We start from the raw sequence: 22,301 nt of genomic DNA on the forward strand, positions 1-22,301 counted from the left end.
CTAATGGCTTGAATGCCTTAGTGTTAAATTGCTTTACTTCGCTTTAATTAAAAACTAGTTTAAGTAGGCAATTGGACTTAATAAGCAAAAATTTTCTTTGATCTTAATCACTCCATCCCCGGACATAGCCATCATTCCTTAGCTTCACTAAACTTTTGCACATACTCATGCACATAGTCATGGAATCCTATTCCACACAATTTCATCATTTGTAGACGTGCATACAATTTTGAGCTATTTTACTTTTGATAGGTGGCGCGCCGTCAAGGAACATGGGGTGAAAGATATTCTTGAGCTACGAGTAAGATTTCGCCCACCATTCATACACCATTCATACAGAGTGCCAACAAGTGGTGGCATCTCATCGGTCAACATGGATGCGATAGAACGGGTGTAAACAAGAGTTGTGGCCTTATGGTCAATACTTAATTGATTATCCTGACCTTTGATTCTTGAATTTTGAATATGAGCCACTAGAAGAAGCTTACTTTTTTAATTTCTTTTCAGGATTATCTTTGTACACAATCATTCTTTCAACAGATGTTTCTTCCTATGGTCACTGCAGCATAGAATTCATATCATCATATAATATGATATCGTACTACAACTGTGGTGGGGCCACCGTACCCTATCAAAATGTCGATGCTAGACCAACCTGTGGGGCCCACTAGGATGCCGTACGAAAACAACTGTCCATCAGTTTCACAGGTTCGCAATAGGCCAGAAGCTAAAAAAAAATTAGGCAGATCCAAAACTCAGGTGGGCGACATGACAGGAAATAATGAGAATGGATACGCCCCATCATGATGTTTATACGTCATCCAAACCGTTCATAAGGTCATTCCCACTGGGATGAATCGAAAACATAAAAATTAGCCTGATCTAAAACTTTTGTGGCCATACAAACGTTTCACATTTACCTATCATGTAGGCCACCTGAGTTTTGAGTCTGCGTCATTTTTATTTTTATTTGCAGTTCCCGTAAGGGATTAGATTCCTCACGGTGGCCCCATATGGCAGGGGCACCGGCCAATGGCGTCCAGGCTGTACTAGCAAGTGGTCCGCCAATACGAAGTTGGAGACTCGTGTGAAAAGTGAACAGCTATAAACATCTTCATCTCGAGGACAAGCACGAAATACTCGAGCTTTGATTTGTAATGCGGGGCCCATTGGATCAGAGATCCTGACCGATGGTTTGATGGAACAAGCAGTACATAAAACCAAGCCCTAGCCACAATTTATTATTTTTATTTTTATTTTTATTTTTCAGTTCAATATTTCCTCATTTATCCTTTTAACTGTCTATTTCCAGCAGTCCACAAAATTGAAGAGTAGGATTGTCACATAAAAGATGTTTTCTGGACATGGCCAATCAGTGGTGGGCCCAACAGATCTAAGTTTGAATCAGCTGCAGGTTTGTTTAGGTTTAGTTGCACAAAGTAGTTGAATAAACTTCCCAACAGTCCACATTCAACATCCATGAGTCGATAGGCAGGAACCCACATTAAACATCCATGAGTCGATAGGCAGGAATTTTACGCCAGGTAATCCAAACGGCAGGTCCCACCCGTTGGGTAGCTTGGATGTGGATGTGTGGCTGTACCACATGCAGAAATAGCAACCCTATGCTATATCATACTCTTGGATTTAATAACACCACCATCAAGGTCTTGAATCTAAAATCACTTGCTTGTAATTTGCCAAAAGATTGAAATCTTATTTGAGCTCTGGGTCCAGTCCACAAACGATTTCTCTTGCCTGACAATGAATGGAAGAAAGTCATCCATTCCAAACATTTGTCATATTCCATCTTATCCTTGGGCTCTAAAGCAGCTTTTTCTAGTGAATCTAACAATTATTCAAAACATCTAGAAGCATGTGATGCTGGTGGCCCGCTTGCTTCTTTAGCAGTTTCAAAGCAACCTTGTTTGAATATCGGACTATTTAAATGATCAGTCTGTTGAAAATCAATCTGAGATATGGGTAATGGAGTTAAATTTCATAAACAAGCACTACCCAATTCTCTCTCAAACTATGGTATCTGTTATAAATACAAATACAAATGTCTATATGAACAGGTAATTGTAGAGGGACCTAATGATATTATCAGATACATTGAGAAAATTGGGTGGAGTTCCCTTACCATATTTGAAATGGCCAATCGGGTAGGCTGTTTTTACTCTTTGTTATTGGACGCCCGGTCCTTCTTCTGTCCACCAAGAATACGGGAGATCTGAAGACCTCTGCTGAAGGCTTGGTTGAACAGCATACGGGTCTGAAATTCCGAGACAAAGGGGAACCATGCCAGGAATGCAACAGGTGTGAACAGAAGCAAACCCATGATGATTTCATAGCCTCGAGCTAGTGCCCTAACTGACCCCCATAAGCCAGCCTTTTGGACAACCGGCTTACAGGCTTGGGCAATCTGAAAAAAACACAATGACATTTTGAATAAAATACAATTAAAAAGAATGCGAGGAGATGAATTCCAATGATTCTGGCAGCTGGCAATCACAAGAAGAGAAACACTGAGTATAAATTGAATCATAAGCTCCATAAGTGCCAATGTGGGATGTGTGTAACATCCGTACTGTCCCATCTAGGAGGTGGCTGCAGCACATTTCCATGGCCAAGAATCGCCCGCCTGGTCATCAGGTGCGTCCCACATGCATGAAATAATGAACTTTAAAAGATTCGACCAATGGTCCACGTTTGTCCCATACATACGGATCACCTGATGATTGGACCATTTTAATTTTCAGGCCACACAACATACAGGGGCCCCGCTGATGAATCTCCGATCTCACATGTACTTGCAACATTTGCACATACGGGAAGAGAAGGATTAAAAATCCTACTGCAGTGAATGCCATTAGCAGGATTTGTAGCAACAAAACAAAAGGAGGTGGAAAGGATCTACTGACCAGAAGCAACCCCCATCCACTTGGCATGAATGCGAGAATGCATACGATGATGTCTCGTGCCGTCATATGGGGGAGCGCTATCAATGTGATCAGAACGGAAACAAATGTCAGGAAGATAAGACCTTTGATTAACCGGAACACAAGCTGAAAGTTTGCACTGAATTTCCTCCTTCCCACGGACACAGTCTGCACAATAAATAAATAAATCAAATAATAATAATAACAAGATGCCGTCAAAATAATCAGATTGCATTATAAATAGGCATCATGTATCTGAGGAGATTTGCTCATATGCAGCAAACATGTCAGTCTGGAACACATGCAAGAGACAAGCCGGTCAACAGGTAGGGCCCACCATGAACATTCCCAGGCCCAAAAAATCAGGCTGCTCCTCGTATCGTTCAGCAATGCATGCATGTTAAATATGGGCCTATTCGGTTTTTTCCCTACAGGTGTGGCCCACTTGATGAGGGACAGGGATGATGATGGGGCCAAGACATGTTCACCATGTGCCTTACCTTATGGATGGCTGGGACCTTGCATGTGTCACTTTGCCACATGATGTGTAGATTTTGTGTATTTATATGCCACTTATCGGTTCCAAAATATCGGTGAATCCAACTCAAGAAGAAAATACAAAAAGTCTATATATATGGGGGGGGATGGTACTATAAGGCCGACCTCATGGGAACTTCCCATGAGGTCGATCTGTGTGGGCCCCACTGTGATTTGGGTCGAACATCAACACCGTGCATTTGATGGGTCCCCTTTAGGTTACGGGATATCCCAAAAATCAGGTGTATATGGAATTCAGGTGGGCCATATCATCTAAAACCATGTGATGACATGCCTAAAACATATAAAAGCACTTGGCAGGGCCCACCTGAGTTTTGGATGTGGCTGAAACTTGGTCTGACCCCTCATCCAAGTGGGACACACACAATGGATGGGCTGGATTTGTGAACCATATCTCAGTGGGCCCAATAAATGATTATGAATGTTTTAATGGGAGGGTAACCCCTCTCAACTGTTGTATGTCATGCAGCCCACCCAAATCACGGATTGAGTTGATTTTTAAGCCCATGGCCCACCATGGAATGATACATCCACCCCACATCACGGTGGGGCCCACACAGCTCGACCTCATGGGAAGTTCGTACCATTTCCCTATATATATATATATATATATATATATATATATATATATATATATATATATGGAAAAGGTACTATGAGGTTGACCTGTGTGAGGCACATTGTGATTCAAATGGACCATGGATATATATATATATATATATATATATATATATATATATATATATATATATATATATATATATGGAAAAGGTACTATGAGGTTGACCTGTGTGAGGCACATTGTGATTCAAATGGACCCTTCCATGGTGGGTCACAGGCCTAAAATCAGGCCAATCCATGACTTAGGTGAGCCACTCCACAAACAACAGTTGAGAGTGAATACCGACCCATTCAAACCTTCATGATCGTCTATCGGGCCCATTGGGATGTGGTATGGACATCCAGCCCATTGTGTGTCCCACTTTGATGAGGCATTACACCAAGTTTCAGCCGTATCTAAAACTTAGGTGGGCCCCCACCAAGTGCATTTAGTTGTTTTAGGCATGATTTCACACGGTTTCAGAGTTCTAGATATGGCTGATTTTTGGGATATTCCAAAACCTAAAGAGGAACTACCAAATGCACGGTGTGGATGTCCGACATAGATATCTCACAATATAGCGGTTATCCCAACAGGGCAATACGAAACTCAACTTTAATATCCATTTTGCATGGTTTTGTGCAATATATCATGGATATCACAATATCGTGTGATATATCCACTCTCTCTTTATAAAATTCTTAATGTATCGTACGATATATCGATACCGAGTACGATATCGAAGGAGATAAAAGGAAATTGTTTGTTTATATGGAAAATTCTTTTTTTTTTTAAATCACAAAAGTTCCTAACACATTGTAAGGTGATTTCAACCAGTCCATTCTAGATTGTTAAAAGAAAACCTTCAAAATTTCTCTGAAATTGTGATCAAAAGTTTATTAGGGTCGGATTCTAAAAGGTGCGGATTTTTTAGTTTTGACTTTTTTAAGAAAAATATATATTGTAAATATTGCCAAATGGTAAGAAATCCATAATTCTTCATGTTTTGCATAAAAAATTATAGATTTGGAGCGTCAATTTTGAGATTTTGGGGAGAAGGGCCAGGTTGTAGAAAATTGGAAAAAATCGAAATTTCTCTAATTTTTCTCAAATTGGTTGCAATCTTAATGTCCAAACATGAAATCAAACATATATATAGCCCGATCCATGCATTCTTGGCATTTTGGGAATTTTCGGGAAAAATAATAATTTTTAATTAAAAATAATTTAAAATGATAGAAAAATAATAATATATATATATATATATATATATATAATAACCAGTATATTTCTAGTTTTATACCTTTTCCTTTGCTTTTGAATGTAATGCTAGTGTTTCCATACATGTCTTCTTATATTTATAAATTTTATGAATTTCCTTTAAATATAGTTGCATCAGTTGAATCAGACACCGCATACAAAGGAACCTATTATGTGCACCTTGTTTTTTGTGACTTTTTTTTCCTAAGTATGTACTAGTGTCTTTTTTAACAATCCCTGAAGTTTCATTGAAAAATTCAATCAATTCAATCAAAAGGACTCATGCCTATCGACCTATTGACTGATTGTTATAACTTATCAGCAAACTTCGCAACTGGTAAAACCGAATCCCAAGTCCTAATACGATCACCCACAAGTAGAGTTGGACACAAATTGAGCAAGCTCGGTTAACTCGGCTCGACTCGAAAGCTGGGTTCAAACTAAGACGAGCTATTCAATTGAGCTCGAAAAAATTTCGAGTCGAGCTTGACTCGACTTGGCTTGATATATATATATATATATATATATATATATATATAGGGAAACGATACTATAAGGTCGACCTCATGGGAATTGTGTAGGCCCCACCGTGATGTGCATCGAACATCAACACCATGCATTTGATGAGTCCCCTTTATGTTATGAGATATACTAAAAATAATCCATATACGGAACTCAGGTGAGCCATACCATCTAAAATCATGTGAAGACATGCCTAAAACATATAAAAGCACTTTATGGGCCCAACCTGAGTTTTAGATGCGGTTGAAACTTGGTGTGACCCCTCATCCAAGTTGGACACACACAATGGATGGGCTGGATTTGTGAACCACATCTCGGGGGACCCCACATCTCGGTGGACCCAACAAATGATTATGAATGTTTTAATGGGAGGGTAACCCCACTCAACTTTTGTATGCGGTGTGGCCCACACAAGTCATGGATTGACTTGATTTTTAAGCCCGAGGCCCACCATGGAATCCTGCATTTGACTGATGGAGCAGATTTTCGACAAACATCACGGTGGGGCCCACATAGCTCGACCTCATGGGAAGTTCCCATGAGATCGAGTTGTGTTGACCCACCTTGACCTCCCGCTTGGAATTGGTCATCTACCAAATTTTCACGGTTTGCATGGAGGAAAGTTTTCAACTCGGTCATGCAATTATTGGTCTCATTCCGGAGGGCTGCCAGTTGATTACTAGTGATTCTACTTTAGGCCTCAATGGCCACAAGATGGTTATTGATGACATTAATAGCCTCGGCAAGCTGTTCTGAATTCATTGTGGGGTGTATACCAAAACCATGCCTACTACGGGTGAGCATAAACTAGGCATGCTAACTGGGAAGGTTTGACAATTAAATTCCCTAAGAGGTCATTTGGATGTTTGTAAAGTCCTTAGTTGTAAAGGGATTACAGGGGTTGTTTGGATGCATGTATTTGTCTGTAAAGGCCTTACAGGCTATAATGTAATGAACTGGAAAATTTTGTGCCAAGACCCGAGTACTACCTCTATTTTTCTTAGAAGTTATTTGTGGGTTACTTAGTGCTAAACTCGATTGCTTGTGAAATTAGCATCAATCACTCTCAATTTGATCTGCATGACTCAAAACCTGTAGATTAGTTAGCGCTATGTTACTCTGAAATCTAGGATTCAACGCTAAATCTAGTTGCTCTTGGAAATTTTTGGAAGTTCTGGATCGGACCTGGACCGGACTTGGCCATCACCTCAAAAATCAAGTCCAGATGATGTCCTAGGTCAATTTGATTGAGTCCGGAGTGAAGAGTGTGAGAACGGTGAGAAATTAAATATGTTTTTATGAAATCTGAGTCGTGTCGCTTGCGCGACGATTTTAAGCAATCTGACCGTTGGATTCTGACCCAATTTCACCCTCTGATCAGGCAAGGTGGCCCAGGCATGTCACAGCGCTTGTGGACCTGATCGAATTTCGGTGACCGTTGAATTGAGTGTGGTCCGCCACGGCTGATCTGAAGATCCGATCGGTACGAAAACTCAGTCTGACCTAGATCCATGGTCAGTGAGCTTAAGTCCGACCGCACGTGGAAAAAGGGCCACCGGAAGTGCTCCGTTGGATCGAGAGAAGCCTGTTTTGGTTATAACCTAAGTATACCTTGGCCCTGGGGTTATTTTCATCAATGTTAGGCCTATATATAGACCTTAAAACCCTAACTCTCTTTTCCATACGAATTTCCTAACCCTAGCTAAGAAAGAGAGAGGAAAAGAGAGAGAAAGTGAGAGAGAAGTTGGTGAATCATCTTGGATTCTTTCCTGTTCTTCTTCATCCTTAAGCCATCACTTTTGAATCGTTATTCCGGCGATTCTAAGTTCATCTTTGGATAAGTGGACCTAAACCTAATTTGTTTTAGAGCTTAGAATAGTCTATGCGTTGTAGTAGCTCATTTCTATCCTTGTCTTAGGTTATCTTGTCGCCGTTGACGAAGACATATCGTCTGAATCAGTTCGGTGTTCTATTTCTGGTTTAAGGTGAGGACTTTAATCGTATAGGTTATGGTTTTCAAAGCTTTCAGTGTCAGTTAATGGTTTATTCTTGTTATGGATGAGATTTCACATGCTAAATGCTATGTTTATTTTGCGTTCCTGATATGCATGTGTTATATTGAGATTGGTGTATTCTATGTATATGTAGGAACTACCGTATACGTATAAAATATGCACATGTGTTTGCCATGATTATTTGTCGTGTATTTATGCTAGATGTATGTGTGTCAACTCCTTGGCAAAAGGAATTGTCCAAATGCGTGTATTTCAACATACGTCATGTATGTTGTATTATGTGTTCCAAGTGTTTGTAGAAATGTCTGAATGATCTAAAGTGCAACATATCAACTTAATTGCGGGGGTTGAGAAGCGATTCTCAACACTCCTAGTGATGTGTATGATTTACCACATGCAAGTCATATTCCTTGTTGTTTAAGTTCAAGTATTACTTATGTTAAAATCCATGTTAAGTTGACATTCTTCAAATGCTCATATACTATATAATTTGAGTTGTTGTTCCATTACTATTCTAAATTGATTGATATCAATATCTGTTGTAGTGGAATGTGTTTGGGACTATGAATAGTCCAGGAAATCGGTAATCGGCCTTGAATTCGTGGCTGAGGTTGCTTTCGCCACATAGGACGTGATTAGACGAACCCGAGTCGTATTAGAGTTGTCGACAGTGGTTTGGCCACGCGGAGTGTTTGCGCACTCTATGTCGTTCAACCCAACGTGCGCTCGTGCTAGTTGAGTTCGTCAAGTAACCCGATTGTCCGATGTATGTTCACCATGTATGGACGCTATTGTTTAAATCTAGGGTACCAAACTTACCAGTACAAATCCTGTTAACCATTGTACCTTGATCCGCTAAGACTCATGAACCGGACATGGTGGTATGGGACACCGTGGTTGTGCTGTCGGCCTACGCTGGGGTGACGAGCCTCCCCGTGGTGACCAGTGAGCAACCAAACTCGTGAGCCGATTATGGTGGTATGGGACACTATATTCGTGCTGTCGGCCTACATTGATTGGTGACGAGCCCTTTGTAGTGACCTCGAGCATACCTGGATACTGCATTGAGGTGACGAGCCTTATTGTGTAACGAAGGTATGATAGGCGTGCATTGATTCGTGACGAGCCCTTTGCAGCGACCTAAAACCATATGATCATATGAGATTATCTAGGACTGACGACCCTAGAATGGATCACTGTTCGGAAATTGATATGAGGAAGGTACCTTAGCTTCCCAATCCTGCTGTATGAAAAGGACTAATAACAACTTGGTAATCATGTTCATGCACCGCATTGCATGTGCCTGGAAGAGGTGGAGCACTTTGAGGTGATGTCATGCGTAACGTAAGATGAAGACGCTGAAGGTGTACCGGCGAGGTACACGCATCATTCTACACACATCCTTGCACTAACAAGAGTACTTAGGACATGTTTGATTGTTCTGCTTTATCATTACTGCTTGATTGAATTGATAACATGTTAACCTTTGCTTTATTGTTCCACTGAGTTGATCACTCACTCCCACATTCTGGGGCGGTGTTAAACACCCACCAGACTCTGTCTTAGTTGCAGATGTTGATGCAACCTCTGAGGCCGAGCAGGAGATCGAGGATGATGAGGCTGCATTTTCTTTCATGCAGTTTTCAGGCGGGTTCTAGTGAGCCTTGTTCTGATGCGTAGGATTCTAGGATTTCTTTTTGGGATTAGATGATGTCATTTAATACATGTAATTTTGATAGCAACACTTGTAAGTACGACCTGGTATGTATATGTATTTCAGGGATTTGCACATGTACACATATATTTCTTTAAGTCTTCCGCTTGCGTTCTTCACTTATCCCTGAATTATCTTTGCAGTTTGGCTTAATCTATTCCATGTTTTATGCACTCATACAGACAACATACATCCATCATTCAATATGTTGCATAAGTGATGTTTTGAAACTCGGGAGCTGAGTTATGCTCGACCCCCGAATTGCAGGGCATTACATATAAACATATCACAACTTTTAAGAGTAATATGAAATCTGGCAAAAAGCAATGTTTCATATTATGGGTAAATTCTTTACAGCTAAAAAGATATTATACATAGTAGAACACGATGGTTGATATACATACATGATATGTGGGGCCCACCATAATGTGTATGGTACAACCAATCTATCTATCATGTGCTTCCCTTGATCCTCTCCTATGGCCTTAATAAACTATCTTGTTGATTATTAAATGGACCGCACAAGGGAAGGATGGGACGTCCACCATTAAAAACTTCCAAATTGCATTTGGGGCCCACTGTGATGGGTGAGGGACATCCAATCCATCTAGTCTGTGCATGCTTTAATGCTCTCTTACGGCCCTCCAAAAAAAAAATCAAGTCCTCATGTGATTTGCAGATTTTGGAAGGTTTACGCCCAAGCTCTATGGTATGAATACCTACTTTATCCATTGTAAACACTTTATTAGCTAGCCAAACACAATCTATTTACCTGTAAACAGATTACCACTTAAAAGACAAACAGAATATCATATAAACCGTTTACACCTGAAACTCTTTTCAGGTGTAATGTGTTTACAACTTAAAACTTTACAGGCATCCAAATGACCCCTAAACGCAATGTGATGAAGATGGAAGCTGCTAACTCTAGATGTGGCAATATAAAAACCCTAGACTCTAAATGCAATGGACTCACCAAACTCTATACAAACCTAGGCGTTGATACCAAGATTAGATGCAGAATGGATGACCTAAACTAGGATGATGCAAATAATTTAATTAATGGCTAGAGTATATCAAAGCATAAAATAAAGCCATTCTACCACAAATTTAGAGAAATCAAATATTCAATTAAACTCAAATTCAAGACCACATCACAATCCCGCAAAATAGATCATTAAGGCTATTGATCGGACAAGGCCCAATGGAATGTAGAACTTCCATCTAGCATAGGATTTGTTCTAAATTCGAGGATTCACTTACACTTTGCTAGGGTTTGAATGGATTAGGGTTTATGTTTGGAAATTAAGAAACAGAAATTTTAGGGTTTCATAAAAGGGTAGGGTAAGGGTTTTATAAAATGGAGAAGAAGAGAAAGGTGAGGGAGAGGTCGTTCGGCTGTACGGACAGGTCCATGCAGTGTATGGGCACGTCTGAACATTCGTATGGATGATGTGGTTGGGCTAGGTCGGTTTAGTCAGTGATGAGTTGGATTAATGATAGTGGAGTGAGGGTTTGAGAAAGAAGAGAGAAAAATATTCAATGGAAAAAGATGATCTGAGAGAGAGAGAGAGAAGAAAGAAATACCTTGATAAGAATAAGAAAGATAACTTGAAATCACTCAAATAGCTTCACACCAAATTCCATTCACAAGAAGTTTTCTTGCTCAAAAGAAGCAGTAGAAATTCCATTAAATATCAATAATCTCAGGTCTCAAGTCTCAAAAAAGTATATATAAGAAAACCTAAGCATACCCTAACTCTAAAACTATTCTTGACCGTCCGAATCTATTAACGGTCTAAGTCAAAACATATATCTCTAATAACCTAAAATATAACTAAAATAAAGCAGATAAAAAAAAAAAACACAAAAATGTCCCACACGGCACAAGGATGATCTCCAAAGTGCAACAGGTACGTCCACACATGATTAATGGCCTGAGCGAATGTGGTCCAACGCGTCCATGGCTCAGATGTGTAGACTAGAGTGTCTGTTCACCTAAACTTGAGTCTCTGAACATATCCAATGGTCTAGATCACTAAACTGATGTGTCCAAGATATCCAACTACAGGGTCTAAGGTTTGTAACGTGCAGATGTGGTCCAGGTCAAGCTGCGTGACATCCAAACAATCTAAAAATGTATCAATCAATTTCAAATAAGCAACCAACATGAATCTTCCCAATGTGGGGTCTTCAAAGATGCTCAACCAGCTAATGTGGAGTCTTTAACGAGGCGAAGAACTCGAATTGGATCCACTGGGCCCCATGTAATGATCATCCAACCATAATGAAGCTGGAGCTGGGGCCTCAGCTCTCCTCCTCCGATAAACTCGTGTAGGTGCTCGAATGCCCTCATCAATTTCCCCGTGTGTCCTAACAACATTAAGAAATTAAGCGATATAACCGATATATCTCGTGCGATAACCAATATGTATCTATATTCCAACGATGTGATACATTACACTAACAATATAGAAAACATTGGGCCCACACAGCTCAACCCCATGACACACACACACACACACACACACACACACACACACACAATTGTCTCTAAAATAGAAAATCTAATTCTGGCAAGCCAACATAAATTACCTAAGGGGGGCATTTGGCGTAGGGTATTAGATGGGATTAAGTGAGATAGAATTGCATCTGTTCCCATCAAGGTGTCCCGTATCGGTATCGGTTGGCGTAACGGTGACCTCCAAAACCGATACGGATACGGGGTCGTAACGACGATACGGGGGCATAACGGCCCGTAACGGCGTAAATTTTTTTTTTTTGCCAAAAAAATATGTATTAAATCCGGAATATTCTAAGCATTCCAAATATGCATTCATTTATAAATTGGAACATGTTTATGGTGGTGTAACGGTCCACTCTTTGGTGAGAAGCTGTATCAAACTGTCTGATTAATTTTTGAACCAAGTAACCTGAATTTGACTACAAAATGTATGTATTTAATTTTCTAAATATCTAATTTATATACTTAACAATTTAATATCTTTCTCCTAGTAGTTCTTTAAAAAAATGAAATTAAATTTAGGTAAGATGGCGTTGCCAATTTCGGGCTGACATGGAGGGCCAATCTATGCCCCAAATTAGCCTCAAATTCATGCAATTTATTGTCATTATCCCACTTATGTATTAGTGGACATTTATTGGATAGTGAATCATGAAAAAAACCAAAAGGCCCTATTTTAAAAAATAAGAGTACACCAAATAACAATTAAAAACTATTCAAGTAATTTGATTTTGGCATTGTGAGTTAGCAATTGCAGTTTATAATTTAATTAGTAAATTTTAAGTTAATGTCTTTGGTACAATTTGTTATGGCCCCAAATTAGGTGAGACTTGGATTGTGAAGTGTAGCACACATGTCAAAGTTTTTTGGGCCCCACGCATGATGAATGTGTTATATCTAAGCCGTCCATTCATTTGACGAGATTGTCTTAAGACTTGACACGAAAAATAATACAGATCTAATTATCAAGTGCACCACACTGCAAAAAGCAATGGGGGATTGAACGTCTACCATTGAAAACTTTTTTGGGATCACATGACTTTTAGATCAATATGAAATTTGTTTTTCCTCTTCATTCGGGTCTTTTTGACCTTATGAACAGATTGGATGGAAAATAAATGTTACGGTGGGCCTACGAATTGTTTAACGGTGAAAATCATCACCTCCGCTGCTATTTTTGGTGTGGTCCGGACGATCTTTGGATACGATTCATTTTTTAGGTAATGCTATAAAATAATATTTAAAAATAGATGAACGGTGTGGATATAATAAATACATCACTGTGGAGCCTATAAAACTTTGATCTCCTTTGAACCGTTCGTACAACTCGGAGCTCGAGGAGTGTCAGCGCTCGTCTCAGCGTGACACATACCGACAGCAGCGTACGCTGCCCAAAAAAAAAAAAGGGAAGGAGAGGGAAACCGAAAAGAAAAAAGAGGGAAAGAAGAGAAGAAAAAAGAGGGAAAGAGGGAAAGAATAGAGAGAGGGAGAGAGGGAGAGAGAGAGAGAGAAGAAGAAGGAGGAGGAGGAGGCCGCAGCAGGGCCGTAGCAGGCCGAGAAGAGGAAGAAGAAGAAGAAGAAGAAGAAGAAGAGAGAAGAAGAAGAGGAAAAGAAAGGAAAAAGGTTGGGTTTTTTATTTTTTTTATTTTTTTTCCAAGGCCCGTAACAGCCGTTACGGGTCAATAACGGCCGTTACGTGTACAAAAAAGCGACTTGGCCGACACAGCCCCGTATCGCGTAACGGGTACCACCGTTACCATTACGTATCGGCCGTTACGGCCGATACGTAACCGTTTTGGGACACCCTGGTTCCCATGCAATTCCATCCAGCGTTTAGAGAGGATAGGAAAGGTTGGGATTAGGTGGGATGAAATTGCATTTTGTCCCATGCTGGATTTTCGTGGATTTTGAAATCCACTATACATATGGGCCCCACATCAATGCATGCATTTATCCATGCCGTCCATCCATATACACCATTTACACATCCAATTCTGGTTAGATATGTGTACAAGTGAATGACATTCGTTTTGAATTTGGTTCGTTGATTACAATTCCATGGTCCACCAAACATGATTTTGCTTAATCCAGTGTTTTCCTGTAACAAAAATTGTATCCCAAACATGGGATTAGATGGCTACACTACCATGGTATTTCCAGACATGCAATCATTGTACAATAATGATGTTAATCCCATCTAATACAATTCAATACCATTCAATTGCATGGACCAAACACGCCCTATATCCATTGTCAATAGCAGTTGGAAGCAAATGCAGTATTGAGAAAATCTATTCTTTAAATACCAACCTTCATCACAAGTAACATTGCTATGATCACGAGCCATGAGACGCCATAGACCTGTAACCAAAAAAAAAAAATCAAACTCAATTACCACCAAGCATCCATATGAGAATACATCCAGGAGTAAAAGCACTAGAACACCAACGATGACTTACCAAAACACTTCTATTCTGTTTCGTTATACTTAAGTGATAAACAAGCCCATATTGGTAGATAAAGAAGCGCAACGCCAACACGATCTCTGTGATGATCCCACGCAGTCCCGAATCTCGAAGATGCAATTGCTCACTCTCCCACCATGATTCCCAACTTTTTTCTGCAGGCACACCAATTCCTCCCCGGTTGCTTATCCATTTGTTCCAATCACTCCAATCATCAACAATCTTTTGCCACTCAAAACCCGAAGGATTGAAGAGGAATGGAGCAAAAAGCCACGCGCCCACCATGAACCATACAGAAAAAGTGATCAAGATATACGCAACCGGTTTTCTATATGTGTGACCGAAGATATGGTACACAAGTAGCAGAATCATCAGCTCAATTCCCTTCACAAAGTGGGTGCGGGAATATAACCTGTAGTTGTCGGCAAACTTGGCATGGAAGACCACAAATCCACGACCTGTACCTCTATATTCAGCGCCCCCATGAAGCAAAGTCCTTCCATAATAATGGGTCTTGGTCCCAAGAGAAAATGTAAAGAAGACAGGAGCCAATTGTAATTGCATCAGTATGAAGTCACTTAGTGCGGTGCGGAATCCTCTTTCCAGGCCAATCTCCATCATCATGGGCAGGGACATCAAAAACCCAAGTTGCACAAAAGACTGTGAAGCAAGAGCCACTTGAAGAGGCTTGTTGTTTCGAATTGCCGCTTGTTGGGACAGCTCTCTTTCAAGTCCACTGAGAGCAAGATAAAGGCGACCGTACAGAAATACATATACTGTGAGCACAGTCACCTGATGGGCGAAAAAAAAATATATAACTTAGGCATACCAGATGAGATAATTTCACTTGTGACGAATCACAGGGTAAAGATTGTATCATACCAAGGTGCTGAAGTAGAAACCGATGGTAGTGAAATAACATGACAGCATCCGGAAGAAATCAAAACGGTGTCCAAGCCTGTATATATCACGACTTAATGTCTGCTCACCATTGCCATAGGCTATCTTTGCCTCAAATAGTGAGATCTGGTTAAGACCCACATCCCTCCCTTTGCCAACTTGCATGTATTCGTGATGAGTTACATTTCCTTCACGAAGTGTAGAATTGAAACCTGCCATGCCATAGCCACACGAAGCATAACACATTTCAATGAAGTTCACACAAAATTTTCCAACTTGAAAACAAGAGAAACTGAATTTGAACATGCCTGCAAATATGTCTTCACTTAAATTGATGACCTTCGATGCCTTGCTCACACCACCCCTCGTGAGGTGAAATAGTCTATCAAACACGTCTGGATGGCCATAGTGAAAACGGACCCTTGATGCACAGAAAAATAGATCATGACAAAAATTTAAAGAAAGAATGAAGCATGTGATTTCACTGGTAAAGGCTTGTGGTAACATCTATTGTACTTGACCATACGACACCGAAAACTTTGAAGATGTGCTCATAAGAGAAAAATATTCACATTATTGTTTCAACAGAAGATGAAGTTAGACAACTAGATTCCAGTTCTGAATATTAGAATACTCACTTCAATGGATTTGCCAATAATCTCTGCCCAATAGTTACAAAACTGGTTTCTTGATTTGACATAAACCATGCAAGAGAAGAAACACTGCACATTTGGCCAACAAAAAAAAAAAAGAGTGAGGCTCCACATAGACATTCCAGAAACAAAATGAAAAAACTGTTTTAATAGACATCTGATAGAATAATTGCCTTCCCACATAAATGTCAAGAAAAATGGAATTGAGCACTTACCTGCCAGTAAATATATGTTCCCTTAGCCCAAGTATTGAAGGATGCCTCACACCATCATGTTTCTTAAGAAATTCCTGCAGTAAGTTCCTCATTTTGAAGGCCTCTTCCATGTAATTATCCTGCAAAAACAGACATCTCAACTGTGAATGCTCAGAGACTAAATTATCATGAAAGATTACGAGAAATTCACTCTTACCTGATTCATATCAATTGTCTGCAACCCTTCTCCACGAGTAAAAATAATGGCATGATTTTGATTTTCTGGCTTTCCCTCACCCAAAATAGCAGGACCCGGAAGCTTTATCCGATAAATAACCTATGGATGGAAACCCAAGCAATGAGAAAGGAGTGATACTGCAAAGAGGGAAGACAAAGCAAAATCTAGATGCTAAAAGAATCTACTGGGAGATTTTATATGATTTCCTCAGAGCCTTCACTCATGCAGAACCTACCAAAAGCATGAATAAAAATTGTGCAGTCACACTGTCATATGCCATGATGAACAATCAAAGTCTCTATTTCACATGTTTCAAAAGAAATCCAAATTACCTATTCTTATATATATATAAAATTAGCAAAATCTTTATTAAGGGGTAAAAACAAAACAAAACAAAAAAAACAAAAGTTTTACATTAAATCAAGGGAACCAGACTTCCTCCCCCAGAGCCGACCTTGAAACACCCTCTTATGCTTCACATATTAGCGATCTCATTCGCATCTCGACCGACATGATGACATGAGTTGTTAATATGAGGAACTATATATATAACAGATCTCGCAGATGTTGAAAGATCAACACCGTGGTTCCGAATACTTTCAATATGATCAATGCAAGACTGAACATTCTCAATCACTTTGAGAGAGTCAGCCATTATATTATACAACTTTCATAACATATTCGATGGATAAGTAAAGAGAAACAATTGGGAGTAAGACTACCAGAAAGAGAATATACGTGCATAACCGATAACCACTGTCCCATAACATCCTCATACCAAATTGCAGCAGCTACCAAGCAACATAGCAATCTCGATCACCCAATTATGTGCAGATCGATAGGATTTTTATTTTTATTTTTTTTTTTTATATGGGCGCTCATCAAGGTTCTTTTACAACACCAATATATGAACATTCGCTGGTTTGCTCAACGTAGTTGGTTGTGACAGGCGTCTTTACGGTTTCTATGGAAAGCATAAGGTTAAAGGTTCTTTTACAATACCAATATATGAACATTCTCTGTTTTGCTCAAGGTAGTGGGTTGTGACAGGCATCTTTACCCTTTCTAAAGTAAGCATAGGGTTAAAAGTGCCTGGTTTCGGAGACAAGATGAATGTTGGAGGGTGATAGCACCAGGGGATGGGAGGGCTTCAAGTCCATGATGATGCTAAGGAATCTAGATTCAACAAAAAATTAAAAAACAAAAAAAAGCAGAATAGGAAAGATAGAATTGAAGATCAAATACTTCAAGAGATCATGAGCATAGTTTACCATGTTGATCACTATGCAACGGAAAAAAGCTCACATAAGCATAACAATGTGCTTTCTGCTACGAGGTTCAACAAGTGGTACCAGAGTCCTCCGTTGATTCTCTAGAAGAAGTTAATCCCATAGGGACTCAAGAGTCTCAAAGAAGTTCGAGATTATCTGTCAAGTGAAGTTAGACGGAAATTCGTGTTTTACAATCTTGAGGAAACTTAACAAATCCAATTACAAGCTATGGATTCTGTGCATGGAGTCGCATCTATAGTGGCAGGAGCTATGGAAATGGCATGCATACGGCAAACGCCATCTCAGCAAGGATCAAGGACTCAGATGTCACCTTAATTTGAATACCCATATTACCCTCCCAAGACAAGACATCCTCCACGCATAAACGATCCAATGAAATGTTTGCTGATAGATAGTGAAGACAACAGTGCTAACCTTGACCCGAATGCCTTCCACAATTGGTAACAATCATTGGAGGACTGTTTTTTAGAAGTAGCAGATGATTTTCGAGGTCAAATTATGATTTGCGGAGCTAAAACTTGAGGGTTCAAACAGAAATTGGTGGCACCAGGTCTAAGACTGGTTTGAGAAAAAGACATTTGCCTCCCATGCCTACGTGAGAGGAAGTGAAGCAAGAATGACGCGGCATTTTTACTGCATGATTATGACGCAACTTTTAAATCTACAGACATTGCAATGAGGAAATCTTATTGCCAAAGTGCATTATGGAGTACCATGACTTCAGTTCAATGCACATAGACAATCATGCGATTAGTAGCCTGGCACTGTAACAAGTTGAGGGATGAGATGCACATGAAAATGGTAGCTATTAGACTTAGTAGCATTGATGAGGCCGATCATATAATTTATGAACCTAGGAACAACTAAGGAGAGACACTGCTAGGCATGATAATTTCTAAGCAAAAACCATGTGCTGCGCTAGGACACACCCATTAGCCTGCACTAAAGTTTCATGCATCTATAATCAATTTTACATGTTCCTAGTTTTCCTCTCAATCTTTTATTTGTCGGTTCTCTTACAAAATCCTGAAGTTGTTCTGTAACATTTTTCTCTTTTCACCGTGTTTTTAGACCTCCAAACAAAGCAAATGCTGGTGGGTGGCATGAGCATGGGGGAATTTACTTCTTGGATGATGCACCAGTGATAAAGTCAAATGGTCTGTCTTTAGATGGGTAGTGTGTCCAGATGGCACTGTTGTTTAGAACATCCATATTTGTCTATGTTAAAACTTATTTTTCATTTTTATTCATGTTATCTAGTCATTATGTTGTGAAATGTGAGCTTTCTAAACATCACCGGGCTATGTTTCCTCCAAGTTCATCCGAGAGAAAATCCAGACCGTTTGAGTTAGTTCATTTTGATGTTTGGGGTCCTACTCCGGTTAACACTATTTTTGGATATAAATAATTTGTCATTTTTATTGATGATTGTTGAAGGATGACATGGGTTTATCTTATGAAATTTAAGCATGAGGTGTTTGATATGATTACAATCTTTATAATGAAGTTACCACCTAATTTCAATGTCCTATTAAAATTCTACGCTTTAACCATGGTGGCGAATTGATGCAAGACAATTAACCACTTGCTCTAAAAGCCCAAACTGTTAGAGTATGGCGAATTAATCTCTTTATTTCATAGCCCAGGCCCCACATCGCATGAGTTGGGACCTCGGCCGAACCCCCCTCGTAGGCCCCAAATCACATGGGTACCGCCTCACACGGGCCACCCACCCCGAGTGTCCCCGCATCCCACAGGCTACCCCACTCGAGCCCGGTGTGAAATGCGCATTAATCACCCCCGGTGATGAGTCTTGAACATGAGACCTCCCTCGTGGGCCCCAAATCACATGGGTCACCCACCCTAAGTGTGTCCCCGCATCCCACGGGCTACCCCACTCGAGCTCGGTGTGAAAATGCCCCTGCATTACAAATATATGTCAAAAGCTTTCTTGTCGTGCAAGACCATAGTATCTCATCTCATACTTCCAAGTCCATGAACCCATCGACAAAATGGTGTTGTTAAGAGAAAGAATCGCCATCTTCTTGAGGTCACACATTCTCTTATTCTTGGTATGAACGTTCCTAAATGCTCTTGGGATGATACTTAATGTTGTTTTCCTTACAATCATATACCATCTAGAATCAATGTTTTAAGTGGCTATGGTATGTAGCGTGTAACATAGCTATTTAGTGTAGCATAACCTTAATGCTACGTAGCTCACGAAAATAGCTTCGATCGCCTGTTGCCAACGGTACGTAATAATTATCATATGCAACATGCTACATTGACTACGCTACACACTACATAGCTCATGTTACAAGTTATTTTTCACTACAACATTACTTTAAGTTGCATTTGATTGCACCTAAAATAATGAAATTGTCATAAATTTTATTATAAATCGATCTAATTTGGTGCAAAATATCATGAAATTGGTGCAACCAAGTGCAACCTTGACTAAAAATCAACAAGTAGCGTGTAGCTTATGATACATGCCATATAGCTTATGCCTCACGCTATTTCCTATTTAAAATTATCTAAAATAGCATTTCCTTATTTGAAATTTTGTTTCCGCATGACAAACGTGTTCCCTTATCCTCCTAAGGTCTTTGCGTGCACTTGTTTTGTTCAGATTTTTTATGGTAGCAATAAAAAGTTGAGTCATCGGGCTATTAAGTATCTTCTTAGGTTACTCTTAGTCTCAGAAAATGTATAAATTTTATAACCCTCTAACAAGTAAGAGATATGTATCAATTGATGTCACCTTCTTTGAATATATCCTTTACTTCTCTAATGAGGATCAACCATTGCACGATCCTCTTACTAGTCAAGGTGAGGTTCTTCCATATAACTCTATACCTCTTCCAGTCCCCTGTCTTGATTATGCTCCCACTTTTTCTGACTCCTAATTCATACTTGTGTATAAACACCGGAAGAAATCTTCCACTGATCTGCCTACCATCAATCCATCTGCTTTCACTGGTGCTTCAGGTACAATCTCTTCCTCTCTGATGATCTTTTTATTTCCTTCTGTAAACCTTCTTGTTTATGTACTAAACATCCCATCAGTAATTTTGTTTCCTACCACCATCTTTCACCGTTCTTCAAGTCTTTTACAACTTCCATATCCTCATTATTCCGCGTAATCTGAAGGAAGTTGTAAGTAATCCTGATTGGAAATAGGCTATGATGGAAGAAATGCATGCTCTTGAGAAAAACAATACATGGGATTTAGTTCCTCAACCTAACGGTAAACAGACTGTCAGATGCCGATGGATTTATATTATACCTTATTGATGGTTTTGTTAATCGATATAAGGCTCGGTTGGTCGGTAAGGGTTACACGCAGATGCATGGAGTGGATTAGTTTGAGACATTTTCTCATATGGTCAAACTTAACTATGTTCGTGTGCTTATTTCTTTGGCGGTAAACTTGTCTTGGCCTTATTTCAATTGGATGTGAGGAATGCCTTTTTACAAAGATTTGCTATACCAAGCAACTCACACCTTGTGCATTGTCTAAAGAAGTCTATTTATGCCTTCAAACAGTCTCCTTGGGTTGATAAGTTTATTCGCACTCTATTGGACTCCTCGGGTTGATAAGTTTATTCGCACTCTATTGGACTTTGGGTTTGTTTGAAGCCAAGCTGAGCACTCACTTTTCATTTGTCATTGGCCTAATGGAGTTATGGTGTAGATCATTTGTGTATGACATTCTATTGTCCGAAAATGATACTAAGGGCATTGTCGCCCTTAAATCTTTCCTCAAGATAGGATTTGAGATCAAAGGTTTTAGGACTCTTCAGTATTTCCTTAGGAATTGAGTTGCTCGATCAAAGTCAGGAATTGTGTTATTTCAAAGGAAATATACTTTTGATCTTCTATCAGAGATTGGGATGCAATGGTGCAAGCCTGTTACGACACCAATGGATGTCACTGAAAAAATTCGCCTTGATGATGAAGAGCTCCTTTCTAATTATGGTATATATCATCAGTTGGTTGGACGGCTCATCTGTTTGAGTATTACATGGTTGGATTTTTCATCCATTGTGGGTGTTGTCAATCAATTTACGCATGCTCCTCGTACAACCCATCTGACAACGGTGTAACGCATTATTTGGTATCTACGATTAGCCCCTGGTAGAGGTTTACTTTTGCAACGGCGCATTCACCTTCATATTTCTGGTTACTTTGATACTAATTGTGCTAGAAGTCTACATGTAGATAGCCTACATCAGGGTACTATACATTTGTGTGTGGAAATCTTGTCACTTGGAAGAGTAAGAAACTCTCGGTTGTTGCTCGATCCTTTGCAAAAGTTGAGTATAGGACAATGGCCCATACTACATGTGAGCTTATTTAGCTTCAAACTCTCTTTCAAGAGCTTGGCTATCCTTCTTCGAGTCCCATTCTCTTGCAT

The 22,301-nt window shown here is 39.7% G+C and overlaps 1 protein-coding gene across 5 annotated transcripts in view; it reads right to left on the reverse strand.

The window, feature by feature from the left end:
- Positions 1 to 1,960: 1,960 nt before the first annotated feature.
- LOC131243123 (callose synthase 3-like) overlaps positions 1,961 to 22,301 on the reverse strand; it is a 106,611-nt gene continuing 86,270 nt past the window's right edge. For 3 of the 5 annotated variants that reach the window (XM_058242236.1, XM_058242235.1, XM_058242237.1), the window contains exons 35-42: positions 16,566 to 16,685; positions 16,370 to 16,488; positions 16,140 to 16,223; positions 15,484 to 15,922; positions 14,596 to 15,393; positions 14,447 to 14,497; positions 2,925 to 3,110; positions 1,961 to 2,425 (exon numbers count right to left, since the gene is read on the reverse strand). In XM_058242236.1, the coding sequence (XP_058098219.1) occupies positions 2,177 to 2,425; positions 2,925 to 3,110; positions 14,447 to 14,497; positions 14,596 to 15,393; positions 15,484 to 15,922; positions 16,140 to 16,223; positions 16,370 to 16,488; positions 16,566 to 16,685 (2,046 nt within the window). In that variant the 3' untranslated portion in view covers positions 1,961 to 2,176. The remainder of the gene's footprint in view (positions 2,426 to 2,924; positions 3,111 to 14,446; positions 14,498 to 14,595; positions 15,394 to 15,483; positions 15,923 to 16,139; positions 16,224 to 16,369; positions 16,489 to 16,565; positions 16,686 to 22,301) is intronic. The other 2 variants (XM_058242239.1, XM_058242240.1) reach the window with 1 other exon arrangement.

Source organism: Magnolia sinica, chromosome 4 (assembly GCF_029962835.1).
Source record: "Magnolia sinica isolate HGM2019 chromosome 4, MsV1, whole genome shotgun sequence".
Lineage (NCBI taxonomy): Eukaryota > Viridiplantae > Streptophyta > Magnoliopsida > Magnoliales > Magnoliaceae > Magnolia > Magnolia sinica.